Raw genomic sequence first — 14701 nt, 5'->3', positions numbered from 1 at the left:
CACATGATTGAAGGTAAACAAACACCATAATCAAACAATAGTATATAAGAGAAATTTTGATGGCAGACATGGCAGGGCAATTGAAAACAGACTCACTTCCCACCCAAACAGAATAAAACGAAATCAAAAGGTATCAGGGCAGCTGTTTGAAGCAATGAACATGCAGCACTAAACTATGATCCTTGGAACACGGAAAACCAGAACGAGGCCCAACGTGAGCTTGGAACACAGGAAACAAGAACGAGCCCCATCATGGGCTGGGCTTTCCCATCTGCAGCACATTCCAGGCCATGGAACACGGAAGTGGACCGCAAACAGCCCAGCTTCACAAAGCTGAAAAAGTAGAAGGCAGAGTCCAGACAAACAAAACACCTGGAAAACGCAGAAAAGGGAACCTAAGAAAAAGCTGCAGAGAGGAAAAGAATGGGCCATAGTTTGAATGTTTACGCCCCTCAAAATCCATGTTGAAACCTCTTCACAGTACGACGGGGCTACAAAGGGAGGCCTTGTGACGGGACTAGGTCTCAGTGAGGCCTCTGGCCTCTTCAATCATGAGAAGACAGTGAGGAGATGCCATTCCGCCTGTAAAGTAACAAGCAGCCTTCCCCAGATAGCAAGTCTGCTGCCCCTGGGTTTAGACGTCATAGCCTCCAGAACCATGAGAGAGGAACTTGCTGCCTATAAGTCATGCAGCTTTCCCACTGCATCTGGGTGATTAAAGCAGAGAAGTCCAAAAGCAGCTGTAGAGCACAAGGAGAGTCAGGTAAAGGACAAGGTGATGCATGCCACCCAACACTCAACGGGAGAGAACTCATGCCGGTACTGGAAATTTGATCAGCTTCTCAGAGCTAGTCAGTCACGGATCTTAGGAAAGACTCTAGGACCACCACTTTTCTAGATCAGCATGATTCCTTACACTACAGTCTACATCTTATCCTTATACCCACAGGTAAGCAGAGCTACCACCCCTCAGCAAAGAAGCCCTTCTTTATACCAAACGGGACCATCACAGAAAACCACAACTGGATACGATGACGAGGTCAACAGAACATGGGGAGCCTAGCCCCAACAGATACAGCTACAGTATAACTCCTATGTCTGCGGCTCAGGGAACATCATAGAAGAGGGGGAAGAAATACTGTAAGAACCATTAATACCAGGAAGTCAACTGTGAAACAGTTTCTCCTGGAAATGACTGCATAAACAAGATCCGAGCAATGACAGCATCAATGTTATGTCATATGTGTTAATGTGGATGGGGCGGGGGGGCAGAGTTTAAGAGGTCTCACCATAAAAAAAGAACTACAGGCAACAAATGACGGCTGGGAGGAGAATTAGGCCCTCTCTGGAATTGTACAGTGCACAGTGGTCAATCTTGAAGCCACAGACACATCAACAAAAATGAACTCAGCTGGTTGTAATTATGTACACATGTACACACATATAGATGTGCACGTATGTGCGTGTGTGTGTGTATGTAACACTAAAAATCAAAAAAGAGGCTGTCAACTTGAGAGGGGACATGGGGGGAGGAAAGGAAGGAGAAAAGTGATGCAATTATATTTCAATTAAAAGATTAAAAAAACAACAAAAAACCTTAACAAAGAACCAAGTTCTAGTGATATGTAGAAAAATACCAACCAATCTAGCATGTAATGAAGCCCCAGAAAGAAAAAAATGTGATGCAGAAAAATATTTGAAGAAATGACAGAAAACTTTCCATGTTGGGAATTAAAAAACAATCCCAAGAAAGATAATTATTTTTAAAGCTACAGGAAACACATCACAGATAAACTATGGTACCAAAGTTAATGAAAATGCCTTCATGCAACAATAGTAAAAGCCATTCATGGGAATGATGGAATGAATTAACAAGAGACTTTTTATCACATGCAGCGGAGGGCAGGAAAAATTGAAAGTCACCCTTAAAGAAAGCCAACTCAAAATTCCACAATCAGAAAAACCAAAGATGACTTTTTTACTAAAACAAAGGCAAGCAAACAACCCTTCAGAGATGGCTCATTGTCCGTGCACAGACTTGCACTCCAGGAAATAGTTATGGCAGTACTTCAGCTAAAGAGAAGCCATACAGCACAAAGCCATCTAGAGGAAAGAATAAAGAGCTGTGTACATTTCAATCTATACAGAAATAAAAGTGTCTGCTCTAAGAGCACCAAGGAGAGAGGTACACGGAAACATGAAGGCATAGAGTGTCTCCTTAGCTCAGTGAGCCCTAGAGAAAAACTATCACAGGAAATTAAGTGCAACACTAAAACATATACAAGTAATCCGAAAGAAAACAGGACACACAGAAGAACCACAACCTATGGTGGCCGGATATGGGAAGGGCAGTTTCAAAATATGGACACTGGAATGGCAAGATAGCTGACTGGGTAAAGGTGCTTACCAGCAAGTCCAGTGACACGAGTTTGACCCCCAGGGTCCCCAGAATGTGGAAGAAAAGAGCCAACATCTTCAAGTTGTCCTCAGACCATCATACATGTGCTTTGGCAAACACATGCATACACACATGTCAAAGAGGTTTTGAAGGAAATAAAAAACTTAAAATTTGAACTGGAGAGATGGCTCAGCAGTTAAAGGCATGTACTGTTCTTACAGAGAACCCAAGTTTGATTCCTGGCACACAGGTTAGGTAGCTCCTAACCAACTGGAAGTTTAGCTCCAGGATCTGACATTCTCTTCTGGACTTCACTGTTACCTGCACCTTACGCACACATGTACACACACACACACACACACACACACACACACACACAAATTTAGCTGTAAAATGGCTGGAGCTATTGCTCCACAGCCATGAACACGTCCTGCTCTTCAAAGGACAGAGGTTCTAGCCTCAGAACTCACATGGGGACTCACAACCCTCTGTGACTCCAGTCCTAGGAGATCCAGTGCCCTCTCTGGCTTCTGCAGGCACCACACTCATGTGGTGCACAGACATATACAGAGTCAAAAACAGCCATGAACATAAAATTATAAAATAATAAAAAAGAGAAAAAATATAATAGAAAAGTCAGAAGAGATCACATTCTCCTGTAATAACCAACACAAGCTAGGTATGCCACATAGTTGTAGCTCCTAAATTCATCGGCAACTGAGGCGGGCACTTGTCCTAAGTTTACTTCAATAAGTGACAAGAACATTTTAAAAGAAATCTCTGGCTGCTGGGCCCTGACTGAAAGAAAGAGAGGAAAAGGAAATCTTCCCCAAGTCCAGCTGTGAACGTCTGAAAGGGGCATTCCTGGCTCTCCTCCCTCCCTCCATTCCTCTCCCCCTCCCTCTCTCTGATGCAATTTTCCCAAGGCACATGCGGCTTTCAGCTAGGGAGAACGGGAGGATGGAGATAATAAGAGAGCCAGGAGAAACTTCTGTGAGGCAGGAACTCTTCAGAATACAGTGAGGCCAATACAGGCCACAGCGGGACAGCAGAAAGAGCTCTCATGGGACAGGGGCGAGGGCAGATGGAAGAACGTTTCTCAGCAATTAGAAAATGCCAGTCACCAACATGTGAACCAGGAAGCTATCTCCTGCAAATCAAAGGAACGCTCTGAAAAGCCTATAAACACACAAGGAGGTATTTGTCACTCTCAGGTAAGGGAAAACAGAAGCTAAATACAAAATAAAATGACTATTTTTATACCTAATAATACAGCTAAAAACTAGCAGGAGAAGCACATCGGAAGGACTACACTGGGAGGAGGGGCCTGGGGCTCCCTGCACACCAGTCGGCCACTCTGAAGACTTCTGGGAAGTGTCTTATAAAGTTAAATGTACACTACTACCCTATGAAGCAGCAACTTTTTCACTTTTGAGATATTTCACTCCAAAGAAATAAAAAGATATATCCACAAAAAGTCATGTTCCCTTACAGCTTATCAGCTTTATTCATATGAACATAAACATTTGAAAAACCTGGATGCTCATAAAGAGGAAATAAATACTTATGCAATGGAACACTACTTTGAAATAAAAAAGAACAAAGTACAGATCTGTGCAACAGCATGAATGCCACTCAGAACGATTCTTAGTGAAAGAAGCCACATACAGGGAACACACATGAGGCAAGAGAGGCTAATAAAATATGTGACAGGGCTGGAGAGATGGCTCAGAGAACTGGCTGCTCTTCCAGAGGTTCTGAGTTCATTTTCTAGCAACCACACGGTGGCTCACAACCATCTGTAATTAGATCTGTGCCCTCTTCTGGCCTGCAGGGATATGTGCAGGCAGAAGACTGTATAATAAATAAATAAATCTTTAAAAGAGATATGATATGAAAACACAAGAGACTACTTGGAGAAAAGAATGGAGACAGGCAGAGTGGGAAGAAGAGGGTAGGGGGCAATAAGAACAATATAATAATATATATGAATGAGAATGTCTTAATGAAACCCATGGCTAATTGATGCATGATTATTTGGGTCTGAGTGGTCAGAAAAAAAATGAACAGTCTCTGCCTATAAAAAATGGCACACACACACACACACACACACTAAAAAATCAAAACAAAACAAAATAAAACAAAAAAACAGAGTTAATCACGGCTTGTTGGCATCATATAGAAGAGCACCAATTATATTATAAAAGGTAAAGCAGTGGCAAACAGAATGGTCCACATCATACAGGGAAATTCTGGCCATGATGCTATGACTAACTCTGACTTCCTAACCATTAACGCGGTACAGAGGCAACAAAATCAATCTGCTCCCGCTCTAGCCTCAGACAAGCAGCTCGGGCCTTGCAGGCGACAGAAGCGCAGAACAGTAGGCTGCAGCTCACGGAAGCCAGCGAGGACGAGCTCAAGTAGAAAGCCTGCACGGCGCAAGAACAGAGCCAGCGCAACACTGAAGGAGAGCGAGATGAGCCAACCTACTGAATACTCCCCCTTTATTATTCTAATACACCTGTCTATCACCTAGCACCCGAGAAGATATCACAATGCAGTATAATAATTCAGAACATTCTCTCCCTCCCTCTCTCTTTCCCACAAGTCTCTTCCAAGCTTCCCAGGGAACCATTGCTCCTGCTTCTGCCAGGCACCCACAAGGGGAGCAGGTGAGGGAAGAGAAGGCAAAAGCACCACACAGAGAACAGCAGTACTGCAATCCATCAGAAGAGGGAGAGAATGTGTAGAAAATGGGTATTTATCAAGAACCGTCCTCTAGTTATCAGGTAAGCCATAGGGAAGTTTCAGAATCTGATAGAACCCTGGGCTCCATGGCAACTTGGACATGAAAAGACTGTGTGCATGCTTAAAAACAGTCCTGAGAGCTCTGACTAGCCTTACAGCCAGTAAGGATATACCACACAGATACTAAACAAACTACCACCAAGCGGTGGTGGCGCATGCCTTTGATCCCAGCACTAGGGAGGCAGAGGCAGGTGGATCTCTGTGAGTTCAAGGACAGCCTGGTCTACAAGAGCTAGTTCCAGGACAGGTTCCAAAGTTACAGAGAAACCCTGTCTCGAAAAACAAACAAACAAAAATCCACCATAGTAAGCTGGGAAGCTTTTGAAGGAACCCAGCATAGCAAAGAGCTACCTAACAGTATGGACTATACAGAAGGGGCTACCATAGCATATCAGTTAATGATGTCAACTGCCACCAATGCCACCAAAGAAGAACAACCACTGAGGACCACCCCCCTTCTTTTCTTCAATCTATGTTCCAAACACAGCCAAACATTTGGGAGAGCTTTAGACCTGGCCCAACCAATCAAATATTTGAAATGACTTCACAATGAGTTGTGTAAATGTGGGGCAAGGAAGTAGGAAGGCCTGTCTAGCATTAAGAGGATGCCCAGGGAGAAAAGCACCTACGCTTGGCCTGGCATCGTGGCACATGCCATTCATCTCAACACTTAGGAGGCAGAGAAGGGCAGACCTATAGAGTTCCAGGACATCCAGGGCTACACAGTGAAACCCAGTCCCAAAGCAAAACAAACAAAACCTACTCAAGGCTCTCCTATCTAAAACACACAGTTGTTACAGAATAAAATACCACTCAAAATAAGAAGAGCCAAGTGTAGACAATAGAAATAAAGCTAGGAATAAAAATTAAAAAACACATGCCTGAATTCTTGTGGCACAAAAGTGCAGATAAAACAAGCTCTATGAAAGCAGTCAGGAAACATATACCTTCAGCGGTTATTAAGAGGCAGTCAAATGGTGTTAGAACACCATTAACTTCTGGGAATGCACTGGAAGGAAATGATCACATCCCACCACAAAATGTGATGCACAGGAAAGAACAAAGAACAGAACACCCCTATGGAACAAAAGCACTCCGTGCCCTTGCATGCATATAAACAGGGTTTGCAAACATCGCATTAGATCCATGCATTTCATTCTTTGTCTTTGATTTTTGGTACAGGGCTTCTTGTATCTCAGGCTGGCCTTGAACTCACCATGTAGCCAAGGCCAACTGTGAACTTCTGATCCTTTTGCATTACTATACGTGGTTTGTACAGCACTGGGGATTGAACCCAGGGCTTCACACATGCTAGGCAAGCACTCTCCCAACTGAGCTACAGTCCCAGCCCCTACTAAGCATCAGTTAGTGTCAAATATGAAAGCTTCTATCTCTGCTGCTACACTTTCTAGGCAGTTGTCAAAAGAGCACTTAATCTCCTGCTATCTAAAAGGAGAAATTGAAAGCTGGAATGATCAGACACCATCCATGATAAACCCTGAAACCCGCGTTCTTTACTGACTTGAAAGTGTTTGCATTGAATATAGTTGGAAGCAGTGAGACTTGTTATGAAGTTATATATTACTTACCTTCTTAATACTACTTTTGCAAAAAATACCATAAGCCTCTGAGTTCACTCTCACACAAGCACCTTGCCCTTGTCCAGCAGTGGTGGGAGGGGGCACTGATCAGGACGCACTCCCGCAGTGGCCCTAAGACAGAAGCACTATCTCCTAACATTTACGCCAGAAGAACACTTGCTTATGTTTCACCTGCATTCCTTTGTTTCGTCTTAAATAAACGGCCACTTGCCGATGCATCTATATACCCCACTGCTGGGGCACAGAGTGACAAAACCACAAACTACACAAACAGGCGCACAAGAAGCTATACAAGCAGGGGTTACCTGGAGGTAGGAATTGTAGTTGGTTGTTAGCTAGTCGAAGATGACGTAAGGCTCTCAGACGACCAATTTCCGGGCAAACAATCTCTAAGGCATTGTCACTAAGATCCAGACACTGGAGTTTTACAAGGGACCCAATGGCTTCCAAGAGAGAAAGAGAGAGAGGGAAGGCAGAATGAGTGGGAGGCAAGTGGTCCTGGGCGAAATGCTTAGTCTTCCTGACAAAGCAGGAGAGCAAAGCTATGAAAGTCATAGTTATTTACCCCCTGAGATAAAATGCAGATTAACAAGGGAACAAACAAAAATGCTACACCAATGGGGGAAATGTGTGATTAAAAAAACCATTCAAAGATGGCCTCAGCTGTGAGGGCAAACATCAGTAACCACTGACCAGGGAGCTGAGGGGAGGGTAGAGCCTGAGGCCAGACTGAGGCCAGCTAGGACATAGGAGTCTGCTCTCAGATGAACTAATAGCAGGGGCCGGGCAGTGGCTCAGCTGGTAAGTGTGTGTCATATAAGCAAGGACACCTGAGCTCACTCACTGGCCAGCCAGACTAGCCTACTTGGTGAGCTCCAGGCCAGGCCAGTGAGAGATTTCCCTCAAACAAAACAAAACAAAACAAAACAAAAAAAGGAAGGCATCTGAGGAGTAAGTCACACGGCTGTCCTCCCCCCCACACAAACTTTCAAGGAATGTATGATTTTCTGTGTAACTAAATTCTCAGTTTGTTGCATTTAGCTCTTACTTCACTGTCTAGAGATCTACCTGGCCATTCACTGTCCTCTTAGACTCACCTATTTAGCCGTAATCCTTAACTGGACTTACATTTTTAAAGCAAACAAATTAAGAAGACCTTTAGATTAAAATTCCCTAACACGCCAACCAAAATGGGTTTAAAGAGATAATTTCATCCATTCATAAAGCAAAATATAAACTACATAGCTTTCAAACTAAAAAAATTCTAAGTATGCTTACCTTCTGGGACCACAACTATGTTATTTGAGTGAAGGTACCTGTGACGAAAGGGGGGAGGGGGAGAGCAGCTGTTATTATTCAGTATTTTGTCAGTAATCAGTTAATACAAGCTGTATGAAAACTTATCAAACATAAGGCAAAACTTCCTTTCATACTATGCTGTCAACCCAAACACACAGATATAACAACCGAGTAATAATAATTTGAGAGTCATAGCTTATGCTAAATCACAAATATCAAATCTATCTTTCAATTTAGTCATTTTAAAATTATTAATACAAAAAATGAGGTATTTTCCAGCCTCATTAAAAAATTACTAATTTCTTCAGCTCATTTAAATTATTCAGGTTTTCAGAAATACATCAACTGTGTAAAACAGATTTCAACACCTAGTGAGTAAAAGGAGATGCCTGTCTTAGTTTCCAAAATGTACCTTAGATGAGATATTTCTAACTGGCTCGGCTGTTAGGAGCCCACTAAGTGGGTTCAGTTCCCAGCACCCACTTAGTGGCTCATAACTGTCTAAAATTCCAGTTCCTGGGACCAAACACCCTTTTCTAGACTCGACGGGTACCAAGCACAGATGGGCACATACATACTTGCAGAGAAAACACTCAACTAGGAAAAAATAAAGAAAGAAACCCTTAACGCTATCTCTAGTTGGCATGCTTACTGTAATCCAAGAGCAGGGATTAAATGTTCACTGAAGCATCTGTAGACACTCAGATGCCAAAGCACAGAGATTTTACTTCTCAGCAAATGGAACTTCTTTAAAAAGACCTGCAAGCCCGGGCAAGCCTGAGTTATCACACTTTCGCACTGAAGTATCTTTGGCACACTCTGGTGGAGATTCCAGGTACCATCAGAAACAAGATATTTAGAGCCAGACACAATGACTGCCAGAGATCATATGGTAGTAATAGAAGAAAATAGGCTTCATTGTTGATTTTGAGGTAAGAAAACTAGAATTTAGAATGATTTATTTTCAAATCAATCAAAACCCCAAAAGTATTTTAAAATATAACTTAGAAAATTTCTTTTGCATTTTAAAAATCTTTAGTGAACATTAAAATGTCAGGGAGCACAGAACAACAAACATAGAAAGTAATTTTGTGAAGCTTCTTCTATGCCAATTAATGCAGCCTTGCTGAGGATGTTAACCTGTGGGTTTGAAATCAGCTAAGCCCAGACACTCTCAGATGTGAGACTTCTCCCTCCAGAAAATACCTAAAGGCTTTTCACTAATGGTTCTTAAGGTCTGAAACCAGCTTTTCAAAAATGGTTATGAAGAGAAGCAGCCGAGTATTCTGACCAATATCACAAGCTCAAACTCCCCAGCAGAACAGAACGAAGCCCACCACAGAGGCAGAGAAACAAGCACACCTGACCACATCTGACCAACAAGCAGCATTTCCTCTTGTTTCCACGGTCATTATCACGCTGATAGAAGAGAGACCTGAGCCTAGAGCTCCTGGCCTTCTCGCCGGTTGGTCAAGCAACAAAGCCTTCTCTTTTGGCAAAGTCCACGCTGTAGTACCGGCTTCTGTGTTTGCCAGGCAGCAGCAAGCCCTCACTTGATAACTACGTGACACAATTTAACCAAGTGCGCACTCTAGAATAGACTCATTCTTCGCTTTGTGTATATGAACTGATTACACATTTTAAACGCAATCCTTTTGGAAGCATTCTTGATTAAGGTTCTTTGTGCTAAAAGACTGTAAATAAATGTGCAAGCACACACACTACAGTATGCAAATCTGCATTTGTTGTGCAGAGAAACCAGATGCCATCACATAAAAATAGAGGCAGAGCCGGGCTTTAAACACTGTTTCAACAAAATACTTGCCTGCATTTCTACCTATGAAAATGTCCAAGTCAAAATATATACTAAAGTACCCACTATTATGACTGAAATTTAAAAACACATTTTGACACACTAGATGTGTCTATAATGAAGACAACATAAAGCACTACAATGTTCCTAATCCTTTCTGCACATCGGAACCATCAGGTCTTTAAAGATCCTCCATTAGGCATCAAGTGTAACACAATCTGAATTCCACAAATAATTCTAAGATGAAACCAATTGAGAATCCACCTAGAACAGGCAACAAGCCCCTCTGTGATAACTGGGCAAGAGGAATGCCAGAACACTGTACTGTGTTTACATCACCTTCATAGCCATGTGACCATGGGGACACCCCCGTGCACACACACATACCCCCATCCTCTCTCTGGGAGAGCTGATGACCTGGCGCTTTAGAGGGGTACTTGTTGGGGCAGGGAGCCCGCTGCTGTGTAGTCACAGGGCTTTTGTGATCACAGCCTCAGGATCTTCAATTCTATCTGCTCTTTTGAATCTCAGAGTAACTGAAATCTTCTCCTTTCAAAATAACTACTTTTCATCACGTTTGGCGGAAATGCTGCAGAAAATCAAATTCAACGCTAGCACAGATGCCATTTTAAGGTACAGTTGCTGTGACAAATCTTGGTCATTCTGTCTTTTTTTTTTTTTAATAAACTGAAACAAACTTTTACCCAATATGTTAATGTCAGTTTCCCAGTGTTGACAAACGCGCCATGGTTCCGTGATGTTAACCATGGGGGAAGCTGGGTGAGGGGTATAGAGAACACTCTGTGCTGTCTTTACAGCTTCCCTTAACCATGAATGCACTCTATGGTGAAGTTTTCTTTTTAATAGAAGGAACAGGACTTCCACTTCTAGGCCTGATGGAGTAACAGGGCCAGACTGGCCTGACTGCTAGAAATGGGAACAAATGGGATCTATGAACAACAACAGGTGACTTCCTAAGGGCAGAACCAGCAAGGCAAGCCCCATCATCACCAACTGTCTGGGGGATCCAGGGCTACAGCAGGGTCTGGAGCCACTGTGCAGTCTTGTCAGCTAGCAGCCAAGGGAAAAGAGTTCTGCAGACAATGGAACTACACCTCACTCCACCCCAGCCCAGCCCCCAAAGAAGCAACTCCAAAAAACGTCAAGGATCTCTTGACTCTGCTAAATTCTAAAATGCACATGCGTAAGAGGAACTCTGGGCAAAGGCAGGAGAAAAGCTATCAGCTGAACAGTTCACAAAGGTCTCTGGACCATGGGCTGGAGAAATGGCTCAGTGGTTAAGAGCACTGATTGCTCTTCCAGAGGACCCGGGTTCAATTCCCAGCACCCACATGGCAGCTCACAACTGTCTGAAAATCCAGTTCCAGGGGATCTGACACCTTCACACCAATGCACATAAAATAAAGATAAATAAATCGTAAAAATTAAAAAAAAAAGGTCTCTGGACCAAGAGACACGCAGTCAAGCATACTATCAAACCCTGTACTTACCCAGGGCCCTCGGGGACATCCTAGACAGCTGGGCCTTTGCAAAGAGAGCTAACCTATCCTTAGATCTGAGATTACTCTATTCTAAGTAAGCCATACACGAACCAAACAAAATGCCAGGAAATAGCAGAACCCAAAAGACAAAAAAAATGTAGACTATGTAAAACACAACTATGGGAAATTTTAAACCATAATCCAATAAGGAAAATGAACCCAAACCAGAAAACAATTTTAAAAACCCAATCAATATAAATAAACCCACTATGCAAATAATTAGCAAACAAGGACATTTAAGTAGCCATAATTATCATATTCAGGTATGTACCAGCTAGTTTTGCGTGTCAACTTGCCACAAGCCAGAGTCATCAGAGAGGAAGGAGCCTCAGTTGAGGAAATGCCTCCCTGAGATCCAGCTGTAAGGCATTTTCTCAATTAGTGATCAGTGGAGGAGCGCCCTGATGTGAGATTTCCCCCTGCATGAGGGAGTTCCCACAACAGGGCCCAGTCCATGGTAGGTGGTGCCATCCCTGGGCTGGTGGTCCTGGGTTCTGTAAATGTTATGAGTCTGTAAGGACAAACAAGTCCAGGAGTGTTACGATGCAATATTAAGTGACACACAAAATGAAACTAAAAAGCATGAAGCAATGTGTGCAGTGGTGATAAGAGTTTGAGCTGAATGAACAAGTGTGACGTAACTATATGATAAGCAGACATGTGTGCCTATCTAGAAGTAAGAAAGTAAAGCAGCCAGAAACCGTATAAAAACTTGAGGCTCACGGCCAGAAGACATTCTCAAAATGACTTGCTAGACATGCTGTCAGAGCAGTCATAGAGAATTCAACGAACCAGCAACTTGACAGCTGAGACCTTCCAAGAGCCAGAGAACTCGCTCTTGCCTGCGGATCAAGACTTGCTGATCCAGAGGTCTACATTATCAGGTCGTATACACCAATGCCTCAGTAAGATAGGGTAGAAGACCTTGCCTAGGGCATATAATCCTTGCTGAACGTGCGATGTGATTGAATGTGTGATGTGATTGATTGACTAATGATTGTTATAGTTTTGATGTTTGCTTATATCTGCCATAGTAACAACTGGAGATTTGACTATTGGCATAATAAACTTGTTCCTAGAAAAAAAACTGTGGTCATCCTGAGTATTTGCTTGCAGACCTCGAAGTAAGGGCAGAATGCCCGCTCAGGAACAGGGCTCATGACAGTAAGAAAACAGGCTGAGCAAACCATGATGAGCAAGCTGGTAAGCAGCACCCCTCCATGGCCTCTGCATCAGCTCCTGCCTCCAGGTTCCTGTGCTGTTTGAGTTCCTGTCCTGACTTCCTTGGTGATAAACAGTGATGAGGAAGTGTAAACAGAATAAACCCTTTCCTCCCCAACTTGTTTTTGGGTCATGGTGTTTTGTTGCAGCAATAGAAACCCTAACTAAGATAGGGTATTTAAATGAAAATTATGAACTATAAAATATAAAGAAAAATAAAATGTCTAGAGATCAAAGACATCTATATAAAAAATGAAAACACGTAATATATAAAATCACTGGATGGCATTAACATACTAACCTACCTCAAGGGCAGAAAAATACTATTTATCAAAGCAGAAGCACAATGCAGAAAGACACTGAAAAAGAACAGTCATGCTGATCACGGGTGTATTAAACAGGCCAATGAGCACACAGGAGTGTCACAGGTAGGGGCCAAGGGCAGCAAAGGGACTAAAAACACCTGATGCAATAATGTCAAGGATTATCCAAAGGTGAAGAAAATAAATCCTAGAATACTCGGTATACTCAAAGACAAGGAAAAAGAAAACCACAAAGTTCAAGATCAAATTCTTCTGGAGTGGAGTAAAAGCTGGAGGCTCCTGGGGCTCCGGGGGCAGCTCTATGGAAGGCAGCGTGCTCACCTAGCACACAGAGTCCTGGGCACCATCCCCAGTACCACCACAAAAAGAAATTAATTTTAAAATTTTAAAAGGAAACTCTTCAAACCAGATCAAGAGGAGAAAAATAGACCTTTACACAAAGGAATAAATTTAAGAGAGACAGGTATATCTTGATAAAGTATAAGCCAGCGGTAATGAACACCTCCACAATGCTGAAAGACAGGAATGCTAGCAATTAAGACCCTCATCCCAGAAAAGCATCACTGAAAAATACAGGAGGTGACCGAGACAACAGAAACATGACTTTTAGGGAAGGAAAAAAGAGAAAACCACTGAATCCCAGGCTTCCATTTGGAGATCAAAGCATAATCCATGAAAGCAAAACTGATGCACTGGATTTTATTGGGGCGGCCAGCTTCTACTCTGCAAAAGAACGGAAGGATGAAGGGCTGAGCTGCATCCTGGAAGGACTTGTAAGGCACTGGACAAGAAGACCGCAGACTACATCAGGAAGTAGTCTATTAAACAGACAACTGGGGCTCAGGTGACTAGCAGGAACATGAAAGACGTTCAGCATCACCAGCCATTAGGGAAACACAAATGAAGCCTCGCTGTGATAAACCACAGACACGCCAGAACGGCCAGAATGAGAACCAGGGACACCACCAGACACTAAGGAGGGAAGCCTTACTGCGTGTGACTGTTAATCTTTACTGTCAGTTCTACCAGACAAAGAATGACCTAGGACACTGCAGCACACCTCCAGGGTGCCTGTGAGGGCATTCCCGTGAGAATTAACTGAGGAGAAAGATGGGCTTTGAATGAGTGGTGCCATCTCACGGGCAGGAGCCTGGGCAGAAGAAGTAGCCGTCTAAAAGGTCTACATTCCCTGTTCACTGCCCCCTGCCTGCACACGGGAGAGCTGTCTCTGCCAGTCCCAGTGCCGAGCCACACTGCTACACCTTCCCTGATACTCACTGAAATCCCTCTGAAATTGTGAACCAGAGTGAAGTCTCCCTGCCCCTAAGTCAGTGGTTCTCAACCTGTGGGTCACAACCCCTTTGGCAAGCTTCTGTCTCCACAAGTATTTACACTATGATTCGTAACAGTAGCAAAATTATAGCTATGAAGCAGCAATGAAAATAATTTTATGGTTGGGGTCACCAGAACACGAGGAACTGGATTAAAGGATGACAGCACTGGAAGGCTGAGAACCGCTGCCCCGAGTAGCATCTCTCAGGCATTTTGTCACAGCAGCGCGCACAGCAACTAACAAGCTGGGCGTGGTGGCACATTCCCGCATCTCAGTACGTGGCAGGAAGTCAGGAGGTAAGGAGTTTAAGGTCATTCTTGGCTACACAGCAAGTCTGAGG

At 43.3% G+C, this 14701-nt stretch overlaps 1 protein-coding gene across 2 annotated transcripts in view; it reads right to left on the bottom strand.

The window, feature by feature from the left end:
* The window catches only part of Lrrc28 (leucine rich repeat containing 28), a 121154-nt gene that overhangs the window by 88875 nt on the left and 17578 nt on the right, over positions 1 to 14701 (bottom strand). For both annotated transcript variants that reach the window (XM_048434807.3, XM_048434808.3), the window contains exons 4-5: positions 8089 to 8126; positions 7116 to 7253 (exon numbers count right to left, since the gene is read on the bottom strand). In XM_048434807.3, the coding sequence (XP_048290764.3) occupies positions 7116 to 7253; positions 8089 to 8126 (176 nt within the window). The remainder of the gene's footprint in view (positions 1 to 7115; positions 7254 to 8088; positions 8127 to 14701) is intronic.

This window comes from Myodes glareolus, chromosome 24 (assembly GCF_982192425.1).
Source record: "Myodes glareolus chromosome 24, mMyoGla1.1, whole genome shotgun sequence".
NCBI classification, from domain to species: Eukaryota; Metazoa; Chordata; class Mammalia; order Rodentia; family Cricetidae; genus Myodes; species Myodes glareolus.
The sequence above is the reverse complement of the archived record's forward strand: the minus strand, read 5'-3'. Positions and strand labels throughout refer to the sequence as shown.